General features: G+C 35.8%; 1 protein-coding gene across 1 annotated transcript in view; it reads right to left on the minus strand.

Moving 5' to 3' along the window:
• The window catches only part of BICC1 (BicC family RNA binding protein 1), a 111,983-nt gene that overhangs the window by 21,746 nt on the left and 75,747 nt on the right, over positions 1 to 14,490 (minus strand). The window contains exons 4-8 of the mRNA XM_068399702.1: positions 7,153 to 7,232; positions 6,075 to 6,233; positions 5,078 to 5,131; positions 3,879 to 4,073; positions 2,655 to 2,906 (exon numbers count right to left, since the gene is read on the minus strand). Of these exons, the coding sequence (XP_068255803.1) occupies positions 2,655 to 2,906; positions 3,879 to 4,073; positions 5,078 to 5,131; positions 6,075 to 6,233; positions 7,153 to 7,232 (740 nt within the window). The remainder of the gene's footprint in view (positions 1 to 2,654; positions 2,907 to 3,878; positions 4,074 to 5,077; positions 5,132 to 6,074; positions 6,234 to 7,152; positions 7,233 to 14,490) is intronic.

A 14,490-nucleotide genomic window follows, 5' to 3' on the forward strand; every position in this document is an offset into this window, starting at 1 on the left:
AAAGAACAATTACGTATAAAGTCTATTTAAATAGACTGAAAACGATAAACAAGGATTTTATGGTAACAGAACTGCTGAGAGCATTTCATACTTGGATGTTCAAAATGTTTTTGCAAAGAAGTTACAGAAAGCAGTATCAGAAGGTCTCACCGAAAGCCTGCTGAATGAAAACGCAACTAAAAGTTAACAGGAAAAGCAGGAAAACCAGAAGCTTCCCAGTTGAAATGTCAGGTTTTATAAGCATATCAAGGGCTCATTTTTTACATTACTGTTTTGTTAATGTATGTTTAGAGCACCTACATGATAAGAGAGAGCAAGACCAAATAATGTTCTTTGACAGGAAGCAAGTGAACAAGAATAAGCTGTCAATATGTCTTCTGTAATTAAATATAGTATAGTCCTCATTACTTTTTTGTTAGTTTTGCAAATAATAAGTCTCAGTATTTTTAGTGATGATCAAAATACAGATGAAACCAAAGGGTTTGTAATAAGGGGAAAAGACAGAACATTTTAAACATGACTCCAAACCCCTCTTCCTTAGGAAAGTTTTACATTTTAAATCACTAAGTATTCTTTCTTCCTTTTACAATTTGCCCTCATCACTATTATGATATTGTCTTCACCACCACATTGAATATATTCCTGCAAGCAATATGCTGATGATTAGAAACTGAGACTTGCAACGCTTGTCAGAGATAAGGGATATTCACAATTTATACACCACAGAATTCATAGCCTTCTCAATGAAATCAGTTGCTAGTTGATATTAAAGTTTCCATTTAGACATGCTGCTAAGCAATTTTTAAAGATAGCACCAAGACATCACCTATATCCTACTGTAAGGTATATATGCACTGCATTGCATTTTCTGTTGATACTGTAAACTCTGCCTCAAATTTAGTCTCTTATGAGAATTACAGATCACAAAGATTTAGTAGTTCAGAAAAACGTTAGGGTATTTCTTTTCTTGGTATTGGTGTTCAGATGCTTCCAGATAGTTATTCCTAGGAGCTCTGCAGAGATCAAATCACTGCTTTTAATTCCATAGGACACTTGTGCTGCCTAGCTCTGAAACAGCATCAGCTGTCATTCTAACTGACTCAGGATCTGGCAGGAGGCAATACAACGGTGACCACGGCGAGGTGACCAGCATGCAGTCGCACCTTGCAAGAAATCACTCCACAACACAGAAGTCTCATCCCACTGAACAATGCCCAAGAAGACAACAAGTCAAGTGAAATTTACTTCAAAAGAAGCTAAGAATGATTGCAGCTATCTTATAGTGTTTTTATCTGAAGCTGAAAAATACTGTTTGCACTAAGTAAGGAATTGGAGGTAAGTTTTTAACAGGTTAGCTACTTCTTCTCTCAGCTTTTCAAATTTTTATTGTTTAAAAAGACATATTCCTTCCTTGCAAAATTTGCTTTTAAAACTTGTTTTATCTACAAAGCTGGAAACAGTTTCAGGACATGTAATGCCCGTGAGTTGAAACAGACCAAGTCTCTTGGCCAGTGAAGTTCTTAAAAGGTGGTACAGTGGATGTGATTTGGCGTACTAAGTTGTACTGCTGTGTTTGGAATTATTAAATCAAACGTCAGTATTTCGAAAAACAGCCCTCACATAATTCTAAGTTTCGAGATTAAAGGTGTGCTTTGATGTTCTTATGGTAGCTTGTTTGCATTTCCTTCTACTTCATGAACCTCCAGAAAAGTAATACTTAAACCTCACCAAGGAAATAACATAGAATAAGGCTATCTCTTAGTATTTACAGACAATAATATCCTAGAATATAATAATAATAATGAATATAAATGGAAAACCGGAAAGGCACCATGTTTTTGTTTTCCACTATACAGCAAGGCACAGTGCAATGTAAGAGAGATGTGGACTTCTGGAATTGAATGGTACCATGGTTTATCCTGATACGAGCTTTGAATTGGATTTGAATCCAGTCCTCCCATGTGTTGTTTGTAAATATCCATATCCATATATATATATATATATATATATATAAATTTGTGTACAAACATTAGTACTACAAGGCCTAAAGGTTCCTGTGAAGCTTAGAGACCAATATAAGAAAAACTTGTACAAATAATAATATTCATCACTAGAGTTATTTTTATAAAAGGCCTTGTAGTACTGAGGCTATAGTACTAGAAAGAATGTAAGACTGCAGAATGAGTAAGTACTTCCTATGGTTCCCCAGTTTCCTTGAAAACTCGCCCACATAGGAACTAAAAAATTCCTGCCACTTCCTTCCAAAAGAAACCTACTTACCTGAAAAACATGGAAAAGGCAGGTTGGCAAAACAAAACAAACAACCCACCACCCAACAACAACAAAACCCTCCAAAAGTCTGCCCTCTACTCAGCATATTGTTATTGTAAATTTAAATTGCTTACATTGCATTTATAGTGCAAAGGTCTTTCTTCAAATCATGATACCAGAGATTACAAATATTTTAGATAACTACAAACACTCACAAAACACTGACAAAAATAGAGCACTCAACTGAATCGGCTCTTTGCAATGTGAGGAGTCATCCTTCCTCTCTAAGGCTAATTTAGATTTGACCAATAAATACATGCAGAATGAGTATACTCTCTATAGTCTGGCATTTTTTTCAAGCAAGTTTCACTGAAAGTACTTACCATGAGATATTGCCTGGCAAGACAGACAGACTCAATTGTGCCCTGGAGGTAGACAGTGGATTTCTTCTGTGGGTTACTAGGGTCAGGGAAGTGGATCTGAGCACCAGTCCTCTGCATGATATGTTTGATGTTACTGCCATTTCGACCCATCATAAAGAGATGATGCTGTGCTGCAATGTCTAGTTGTGTGCTCACAGGGATTGCAGAGGCCAGGCTCCCAGCTAGGTGTTCTAAAAGCATGGCTGTTCCTTCCTGTGGGGGGGAATGTAAGAAACCGGTGAAACAGTGCCCACAGGGATACAAAACATTGCAGACCATTTCCTTACTTGTCATGCATTCCACATTCAAGATAAAATTCTGGTTTGTTTAAAAACCTGATTGATTTGTTAAGGGTAATAGATGGACTAAACTCTACTTACTATTCCCATTTTATGACTAAATGTAGCATTTAATTGCCATTGTAAAAGGCAGTAAGACAATGTCTAATGGTTTGGTCACAATAGACTGTCTGTGCCCACATATAGCAATAAAAGTCAATAGAGATTTATTTGGGTAGATACACTTGCAAAATTTGTCTTTCAATTTTGGCCTAAGATGAATTTACTGTTCTTACTGCATACACCCATCTGAGACCATATCAATCTGTCACACTGCCAGTTGTTAACAAGGAAACTTTTAAATTTTGTTAAGATAAATAGGCTCGTGGCAGTTCTTTTACTTGACTGTCAAATTCACATCTCCCAATTCTGGTTTCACAAGACCAGATTTACTGACTCTTAGGGCAACTTTCAAGGTTATATATTTGAACACACATCAAGAAGATCAAAGTATGAAGAATTCATGGGGGTTTTTTTGTGGTTGTTTGGGGTGGTTTTTGTGTTTTTTTTTTTTTTTATTAAAAGATGGAAAAATAATTTAATTAAAATATATTAGCACATATTCCAGAATTGCTGGAAACTCAAACAGGTGTGCAAAAGATGAAAAACAGATTAAAAGCTTAGCACAAAGAATGCTAAATCCTAAACTTAAAACTATTTTCTACATTTTTACACCTCACCTATACCAGTTAAGTTTAAAAAAACCCCAAACCCTCAGGCTTCAAAAGTGATTATACAATAATAACATGTACTGATGAGGCAGGATATAACATTAATATAGTTCTTAAGTATCTAAATTATGATTATATTTATGACATGCTGAAACCTGCTTAAGAAGACACATTACCTTCACAGCACTAGTGTTATTTTGTGACCCTCTGACAATGACTGTAGCACCATACATTCGAGAGCGTTGTTTAAAAGAAACTGAAATATTATACGTCTGAGATATATGCTGAATTGTGGGAGAATTAGGATCTGGGATTGGTTGGAGAATTCCAGCAATAGGCAATTCAAACATAAGTACCAATGGAAGCAGCTCCTACAACAACATAGAAGAGCAAATATTGAAAATCGAAATCATACTCAGTAAAACGACAATAATTTTATTACTGAATCATAATGTATTGGTCAGTGGTGACTAAATTGACATAATACATCATCTGCCCATGGTTCATTGATAAAAATATTATCATATCCTGAGTTGGGAAAAAGGTACTGATATTTCCCAGGACACAAGAGTGTTTTGTTTTGCATGGGCTCTTTGTTTGGTTGGTTGTTTTTTTTTTCCAAATCGCAGGATCTTTTGCAACTATGTAGCAACAATAAAGCCAGGTAATTTCCCATACTTATCCATGCAGACTTACAAACATGTCCATATTTGTAAAACTTCCTAGAGAAGTCTCTTGTCTGTCATGGATTAACTGGAGCTCTGAAGTCAGCTACAGAGCTATGTAAACATCAGCTTTGTTCAGGGCTGTCAAGACCAAGGTTGTGTAAGTGACATGCTTGACTACAACAATTGCGAAAAAGTCTTCATAATTCATTACATTTATTATTATCCATGCCAAAATACACATATAAATTAAAGCTAGAAGGTAAAGACAGAAAAGTACTGCAAGTGGAGAATGGAATTGAATTCCATCAAATTATTTACACAAATTATACATGAAAATGGTTAAAATTAAGAAGGCGGCAATTGCCTTTCCTAAGTCATAGATTCTCACAGGATGCCTGAACTTCTACAGGCCATCTGTGGAGGGTAAGTTAAGATGCAATTTTAGACACAGTATGGGATACTTTACATCTTGCTTATGCTGTAGACTTCGTGTTCAAGATTCACCTTGGGCTAGTTAAAAATGTGGCCAGAATGTGAATCACTGTTTTTATAACACCCTTTGCATTTTACTCATATGGATACTCACATTATTCCTATATTTCTGCTGTCATAAGACAGAGCCAGACAACCCTAGGGTTCTCAAAACTATAATTTTTTTTCCCTTTCAGGTGTTTTCGAAGGAACACTATACTGAAATAGACTATTACCCGAATTCTAACTCTTGCAGACTCTACTCCAGCTGGCTGTCCTGCAATAGACACCTGCAAGAGGAAGAACATAGAAAACATAGTATCACATTTTCAAATGAGGCATTGGAAAAGTTATTCAGATATCCGTATTCTCTTTTTTAAAAAAAAAATTAAAAAACACTTATTTCACACCTGGTGACATCCTAGGTGTTCTCTAAACAGTAGCTGAAAACTAAAACCAGTTTAAAAAAATAATCTATGAATATTACAGCATCTTAGGTTACACAGGCTTAAATAACTAGAAAAAAATTGATACATTAAACACAGATGTTTGGATAAAATAATGGAATTACTAGTGTACACATGTGCTCAGTGCTGATATTCAACAACAGTAGGTTTTCTTGAACATTTTGAAATTACTGTATTTTGCTCAGCAGGCACTGGGGTGATGCATAAGAGGGAATTCTAGATATGGTAATTAAAGACTTGAAAGTAAACATTCCAGTAATATTAACATTACAAAAGACGTACAATTCAGGTTCAGTGACTTATTCTAATAAAGTTGAACTCTTACAATAGGACATTCATTTTTGCTAGATATCCATCAATTTTAGCTTTCACCTAAGTTACACCATAAGCCAAAACCACCAAGAAGTCAATCAATATGCTAAATAAGTCAGGTGTTGAATGGGAAAAAATTTACAAAAGTAGTGCTTTTCATACTGCTTCTCTACCATTCACACTAAGTTGTTGACTTCTGTATGCTCAAAATAATTTTAGTTTAAAAATATAAAAAGTAATTCATGAGCCATCACAAATTGTTTCCATCTGTTTTTGAAGATTTGCTCACTTATAAATCCCATGCTTTCCACAGAGTGTAAATACCAAAAATCTGTTTCCCTGAACATGAACTCACTCATCCCCAAAAAACCTAAAATGATGAAAGAAGTTTAGAAATGTCTGATACTCTCAGGAATTACAGTATAAATGAGTTAAAATATTGAACAATACTTACTTGGTTGCTTTTTTCTGCTTGATTATTCCTATTTGAGTCTGGAAAATGGATATGGCACCCTGTTTCCTCCATCACCTTTTTAATATTATTGCCACCTTTACCTATCACATGAGAATGTTCTGTATGTGAAACATCCATCTTCAAGGTTACCCGATTGCTCTGGAAATCAAGCACTCATGATTAATTTGTTCACAGCAAAACCTGAGTATTTTAAGAGTAATGTAACCTCAAGAATGACATTCAAAATTGTGTTTTCAAAGTATTTTTGCAGAGGCTTAACTTCTATTCGAGTAAGATGTTTTTAATATGGATCATAGTCAGATGTTAAACCATTCACATTTTCTTTCCAATGAGGAAATAACGTGGAAATAATACCCCAAAGATATATCTTCAAAAAATGTCCAAGGCTTTTAAAACTTGCCTTAGCTTTTATCAGCTCTGACTTAAATGTCCTTTTGCAATCCATGCTGGTTTATTTTAATTCTGGGTTATTTCAATTGCAGTCACACCCCCCTGTGTGATCTGAAAGGATCATATGATGAAGACTTTGGCAAATCACAAAGCCATGGGACCTAAAATAACAGGGCTTTTTCCTTCTTTAACAACCATACCAAATTTTTCTGGTACATCAATTTTTAAAACATACAAGCACTGCCTATGGCTGTTCTTAAAAGCTATATTGTTAACAGTCCATAATAATGTTGTTAATAGTTGTAACAGTTAAAAATAGAACTGCCAAAGTGGCCTTATAGTCTCCTGTTTGCAGTGAAGATGTATTTCAGATTTTAAATTAAAAAAAACAATCCGATAAACAAACTATGTATGCTTTTAGCCATATGGCTGGAAATACTATTTCTATATTGTTCAGATCTGGAAAAAGTACTTCAAGCAAGTATCTTCTTGTTGCATGTTTAAATATGTGTGTATACACCAAATATCAGCATCCAGAAAGAATATATTGGAAGCTTTGCTTCGGAGCATCCATAAATGCCTTCTGTTCAAATAAGCCCATTTAAAGAGATCAATGTCACCACAACATTAGGGTTTAGGGTGTCATTCTAAACAAGTTCTTTCTTACTTTTGTGTCCAAGACAGACATGATCTTCTCTTTCGCTTCTTTAACATTTTCCTTTTTTCCAGAGACTTTAATATGGGGATCTATAAAAGAAATAAAGACTTGTGAGAAAAATACAGTAAAATATCTATCAAAAATTTCCTCACTGCTTAAATAAATTTAAATCCATTATTTATAGTTCAGCAATAAACTGTATCACCAATGTTTGGGATGCAGCTAAAAACCAAATGTATCATTCCATCCCTTCAGCCCCATGGTTAGGATTACCAGATGAGTTTATTAAATATGATAACCAACTTAAAATAAATAGAATTCAAACATCAAATGTACATCACAGTATTAACAGTCTGCAGCGCAGTTACGTAGCTAAGCCACTATGTCTTCTCAAACAAATTTTAACAGAGGCCATCTAAGTTTTTTGACAGCCTTACTCAAGCTTTACACAGACAATGTCTAAAAAAACCCCCACCCTCATCATCACTTTGTTATAGTTAATTAGTCTCCAGAAGTATCCTTTGCAGTTTTAACCTGGCAATGAAGGTGCTTCCACCAGAATTTTTCTGATTTAAGTTATCAAATCAAATTTAAATGACACTTAAATAATAAATCAAGTCTTTGAAGTGTCAAGTATATAAATTAAGATTTGCTACTAAGTTATACACCAGCTGATGGCAGGTTTTGCCCAGTGAGATGCAAAATGTTCGTTTTACACCACGCTTCAGTTTACATTACAATTTTCAGACCATTGTCCTTAAACAGGAGAAAGTGTTGTGCTGAGCTATCAGGTACAGTTCTGCATCCTGGAACATACACCTGGTCAGCAAGTACAGAACTGACTTTGGAACTAAATCAAGTATCAATTACTCAAAGTGTGAAAATGACACATTAGTTAGTTTAGCAGCACCATCTGGTGTCCAGAAGCTGAAGTGCCACAATGCAAAACTGCTGTCAAAACATTAAACATCGGTTCAATTAAACCAAACAAAATCCTCAACTACAATCCAAATTTCTAAGTACTAGAAACAAGGATATGATTTTGCAGGTGATGCCTATTTCTCTTTCCCCATTTCTTGAGTCCTCTACCATTAACTGCGCTTTCTCTTCTGCGATGGGATGAACTGTTCTCAAAAAAAAAAATCTAAACCCTCTTCTGGCTAATGAATTAATCTAATCATTATGCTAGATAGATACATACATCTTAGGGTATATAAAAGTAAATATATTCTCAATGGCAGGTGAAAACATAGACATAACACAACATACCTGCCTTTCCCATCATCTCAATGATTGAAATCACTTCACTACTAAAGGAATGCCACACAATACAACTTCATATTATAAACCTGTTGTAGTCAATTGAAAATTGAAACTGTTTAAAGCCATGCCTGGATACCCTTTTTGTTCCAACAATAAAAAACCTCTAGTCTTTACCATCAGGAAGTTCTGAGCACATTCAGCTGGAGATACAGAAACACTGAAGGAGCACAGGATTGGCTGCCAAGTTTCATGAAAGTCAAGAAAAATGCAGCATTTTGAGTTCTGAGGAACAGATATATTTCATTTTTAAAAATGGAAAAACTGTAGTTGCAAAAACATGGAATGTGCATAGAATCTACAGAAGCTCCAAAAATCTGCTGCTTCAGCCTTTTCACAATGGAGCAAAGTAAAGAAAAAAAAACCAAAACAAAATAGTCTTAAGGGCAATTTTTCTTTTCTTTAAGTTGACAGTAAGCTATGTGGTTCTAATGTGTTTAAGCTGTGAATGATATCTGAAGTGAATGTTGCAGGCAGAAATTCCCAGATGCAGATTCTAGCACACTATGTATGCTCCAAGTGCTCTTTAGAGGCAATCAGGAAAAACACAAAGCCAGACCACCACCCCTTTGGGGTTGATTTTCACATATTTGTAAGCATTATATTTTAATACACATTTGGTCACAAGTATGAAAAATATCTGAAATAAGCCTGGCATCCTATTAGTACCAAAGACGACTACTACCATTCCATAATACTATTTCTTTAGCCATCGGTGAAAATACATTTTAGAATACCTATTTTTTCCCATTTCTCATCTCAGTTGGACTCCTCTTTTTTGTTGATACTGACAGCTGCAGCAAAAAGTCACATATTTCTACATTTAACCTTTCTTTGTGCTTTTTAGAGGGGAAAAGAAGCTCACTAACTTTAAAAACAAAAGCAAAGAAGAATCCACAAAGCAAAAAAGAATCCACTGACGCCAGTGACAATTCTAAAATATGCTATGAAATCTTTCAAAATTGGTCTGAAGTACTCTCTCCTTACTTGACTTCTTCTCAATGACACAGTGGTTGGTAATGGATATGAAGCAACTTGTTTTTAAGTTAACAGAATTCTTCCTTTGGGACTCGCTCACTCTTTCCTTCAAGGAAACACAATTTAGATATGACATCCACATGAAAATTTTGCATGAGAAGAGTTACTTGCAACTAATAGAATTTGAATTCTTTGAACTGGCTTTGCAGGAGTTGAAAGTACATTGAAATTATATATGATATAAAGGAAAACCAACAGGTACCCAAATAATACTGAATCAACAAACAAACAGATCACTTCAGGAATTGCTTAAAAATTCAGAGTGGCAATTAGATCACATAATCTGATTCTCTGTATATTACAGACCCTTAGATTTCTTAAATATACCTCTGTATGGAATTAATTAGCTTGTTTGCATTGCAGTTCCGCTGGAAAATGTGGAAAAGTGGAAAATTGTCTGCTCTAATGGTTCATCAGTTTCAGCCTCCCAGATTTGTGCCTGATTTGTGACATGATTTGCACTTAGGCTCATTGTTTCTTGAGTTTTTTTCCCCCCCTTCCTGAGATTAAAGAACCCTTAGTGTTCAATAGAGTCTTCCAGTGAAGGTCCATATATGCTAAGCAAATCATCTATCATGATACTAACTCTTTTTCTGAGCCAAGCCAATACTCTAACTTGACCAATGATAAGAAAAATGAGCTAGAGAAGCTGCCTGTTTTTTTCCTGGCTAAATTATTTATTTTCCAAGTAAAGGACTTCCTGTTTCTGTTTTTAAACACTACACCACAGGTGGATTTACCAGGAGATAATCAAAAGGCAAACTTCTCCCAGACTTCTTGGAAGCCCAGTGCAGATCAGGCTGTGCTTGACCTCAGTAACTGTCCAATAAATAGAGAAAACCTGTCACTAACAGGATCAGCATTTACCTTCAGTTTCAGCTTTCTGGTTAATCTGAACTATTTTGTGGAAAAGATTGAAACTGGATAGGATGTGAAAATTGTTTTCAGGATTTCTGTCTGAGTAGGAATTAAATGACTATGGAAGGTCTTTGCGCATCAATACAAGGGAGTAATTAAAACAGTTGACTTAAGCTTTCTAAATGTTTTCTGAAGATATTGCCACCAGTAAGGAGCCAAATATATTAAAAATGGTTCCAGACAATTTGTTACTCCTTGGCAGCACAAACTTAGGGTGTTCAGTACTTGTGTGTGACAAGTGATGACTGTTTGCTCAGTAGCATTAGTTACATTAGACTAAGCTGAACACAAAACTTCCCCTCACCACCTATTTTCCAGGTGCAACTATTTATTCCATGGATTTACAGTTATTTTTTTTTAATTTAGAAAAAAATTACTACCTTGCCTTAGCACTAAGAAAAAAATCTTTGTTGCATAAAGCTCTACATTTAATATTTGAAATACCTACAGAATGAGACTGTAGCAATGCACTTTCAATGAAGTCCAACACAAGATAATTAGCACTCTTAAAAATCTGAAGAGGATTGTCAGTCATAAAGGTATAGCAGGTATAATGTATGTATAGTACTGTCAGCACAGATAAGCATAAAATCACCCCTTCTGTCAGTATCTAGACTGACCCAATTGACCACACCGCCTCCACAGTCCTAACTGGAACGAGACCACCCATGGAACAAGACCATCTGATTCCCACAGAAATGGCTCTCGGTGAGACTGGGGACATAACAATGCCATTTTTGTCCAGATGACAACTGGATCAGATCATCAAGATGTTGTGCCATTCTTTATCCCTGAGGAACACTGTTTATGGTACCTATTTTTACTGGAAAAAAAATCCCATTCCTCTGTGTTTTTTTTTTAAGCTTTTGAACACAACTGAAAATATACTTTAAATAAAACTAGAGTTACAGCAAAGAACAGAAGCCCACCATGAATGAAGAAATGGGACACCAAAGCTTTACAAACTATTTGCAAACACAGAACAATGGCTTCAGAAGAAGTCTGTGTGCTAAAAGCATAAGGCTCTAATGCTCTAAATACAGGTGTAGTACCAGAAACTGGAAAAGAGCTTGACTCATAAGAAACACGATTAGTGTTTCGCAAAATATAAAAAATTTCGTTGTATAGTAATCTACCTTTTAATTGATTTTGACGGGCAGTATCTTTTTCCTTGAGAATGAAAAAGATAAATTTAAATTTTAACAGATTATCCCTCTAGGAATGGGGGGCAATATTTATGTAAAATAGAAAGCTAAAGTTACGCAACAGAAGATGCTGGAAATTTTTCTCAACAGTCTTTATTTTGCCAGACTCCTGCCTTGAAGTGGCCTTTTATTGCTCCTATCCTCAAATTCCTCACTCCACACTTTGGCAGGGTTTCCACCTCCTCAGTCTTTGTCCACAGCTATACCAGCAAGCCTCCAGCTTTTTTGCTACTATTGTGTGCAACATTTCAGTAAACAAAATCAAATTCCTCCAAGCAAAAATAAATTTGTGCCAGTGCAAACGCATCTACACTAACTTTTGCCAGGCAAGAAGTATTTCAAATAATTAAGACATTTAACTATGTAGGCCTCTCCTGCAAATCAGACTATGTTTAATGTCTGGGCAAGCTCTTCAGACCACAGCTACGCATCTAGCTTGTTTACAGGATGAATAGACTTTACTTAAGTTACAGAAATGCCACTAGTCTAAAAATAGGTAGACAACTGGGCAACACCAGGGCAGATGACAGTCACTCTTAGTAAGTAGCTGATTAAGATCTGAATAGCCCATGAGTATAACTGAACTTGAGCCATTCAAAGAAAAACAAAGACAAAAGAGACCTAGCAATTTTAAGGACAAGTTATGAAAATATCTGCCCCAAAGTTACTAGCAAAAACACACTAAACTACACGAGAAGTTAAAATAAAAAGAGAAAGCCAAATGAACACATGTAAGTTGGTATGTTCTCAACTGAAAGAGTACATTATTCACCCTACAACAAGATGAAACATAGGTGTACAAAACAAGTGAATTAATCAAAAACGTCAAGTAGGACTTCCTATTAATATGGAAAAAAAGGATACCTGAATTGAAATAATTTAATGCTTCTAAATAAATTAGGAAATACTGTGTGTACAGTTGTTAGAGTGGATATTCATTGACCAAACTAGATGGACTGATGATAGCCAAGACAGCCCTGAAATAGGCTCAATCTGTTCCCATGGAGAAGAAACATTAAGGCTAAAAGCATGCAGCAAATGCTCATTATTAAGGACACATGCAAAGTAACTCGACTGAATAAGAAGGGAAATTTGTCACTTGGGGACTTGTTGCTCTTGGCTTATCAGCCCAAAAGAATTCTCACCCTCTCTCCAGTGCACCTCAGTGCACATACTTCACCTCCCAGTATCTAAACCACAGAAGAAAAAAAGCTACTCCTGTATTAAGGCAGAATGCAATGGGCCATTTCCTACTGCAGACTCCCTCAGGGTACTCCTGATGTATCCTCAAGACTCATCACTCAACAACATGGGCTGTTCTGTTTTGGGTTTGGGGTTTTTTTTGCAGTTTAAATCAGACTGCATCACCATCATCTCTGAAAGAGATTTCAACTAGCTAACTTGGGCATGATCAAAAGCCTATCCAAAGCACCACAAAACTCAACATGGGCTGCAAGCAATTAATAGTGTCTTCAGAGTAGGCATATCCTGAGGCTCTGGGCATTCTAGGGGATCTCTTTGTTGTGGAGAAACAGCTGATTACGAAATGTCCTTGGGAAGAGCTAGAGCCACTGCCTATATGTGCGCACACATTTGAAAGACTCTTTGTCTTCTCAGAAGTTTTTGATTCTCAACATTCCCCCTTACTGGCATCTAACACCAAACCTTCTTTAGAAGAATTCCTGTTCCACTCAGAGTACGTTGCACTGCTTCTGCCACAGCTCCAGGGAAAGCAGTTGATATGCAATCTTTTGCTCTTTTTACATTTTGGTTGCTGTTATGTAGTCACGTGAGTCGCATTAAATATCCGAGCATTGCTTTTCAATCCTTCACCGTAACAACTGTATGATGGTGGTGAAGCCTACTATTCCCTCCTTACTTCTCTCCACCATTTATAAAAATATGTGTATATACACACAGACACACATATACACAGACGTTCATGAAGCAGACTGGGTAAAACAACACCAACTTTACATACACAAAATTGAAGAAATGCTGTGCAACATCTGGCAGAGCAAAGAATCTTGTTTCACAAGGATTTCATAGTGTAGTTCAAAAGAAAACTTTAAAACATGTAACAGTCTACTTTAAATAAAATGGCTATTTAAAGTTAAATAGCTGTTTGATATAGCCTCACAAATGAACAGAAATAAAACGAGGCGCACTTCTATATCAAATCATTCAGGTCTCTTAGCAGCCTTGAAATCTCCCAGCAGAACACCAAAAATAAACGTTCAGAATGCCTAGAATTAAGTGAAAATTAGCCAGAAACATCAGATAAGCTTTAAAAAATAGATTACCTGTAAAACTTATTATTTTTGGAGAGATAAACTACTGATGACTAGATTTCGGACCCAGTGACAGAGGAAGTAAAGTTGAAAAGACTTCTCTTAAAGCATAAGCAAAGAGGTAAGACAAGGAAGAGGTAAACGGAACATACGGCAATTTAAACAGAAAAGTGACCAGATTTGAAGGGAGAAGGGGAAGGCCAAGGTGGAGAAGAAGAAAACCTGAAAAGAAGAAATGAGAATTAATTAATTGTAATCACCCAGAGACTCCATTTCAGACACACAATTTTAGTTTCTTACCACCACAATTAGCTTAAACTCCTTATTTTACTTTTTCTAAAAAAGGTCATTAGGGACATTTTATAAATGCATTCAGGCACTAAAAGGCACACACCATGCTGCAGTTCTGCTACTTGGGCAGTGGTTCCTCAGCCTTTAGCCTAAGCAGCCATGCAAAGCAAGGCAATCTCTCAGCAGGATACAGTCCTGTTATATCTTATTTTTCAGCATGGAACCAATGATTAATGGTTCATTACTTAAATGTCTGTTGCCATTTTATCTCAAAGCACAAACAC

Source organism: Nyctibius grandis, chromosome 4, assembly GCF_013368605.1.
Source record: "Nyctibius grandis isolate bNycGra1 chromosome 4, bNycGra1.pri, whole genome shotgun sequence".
Lineage (NCBI taxonomy): Eukaryota > Metazoa > Chordata > Aves > Nyctibiiformes > Nyctibiidae > Nyctibius > Nyctibius grandis.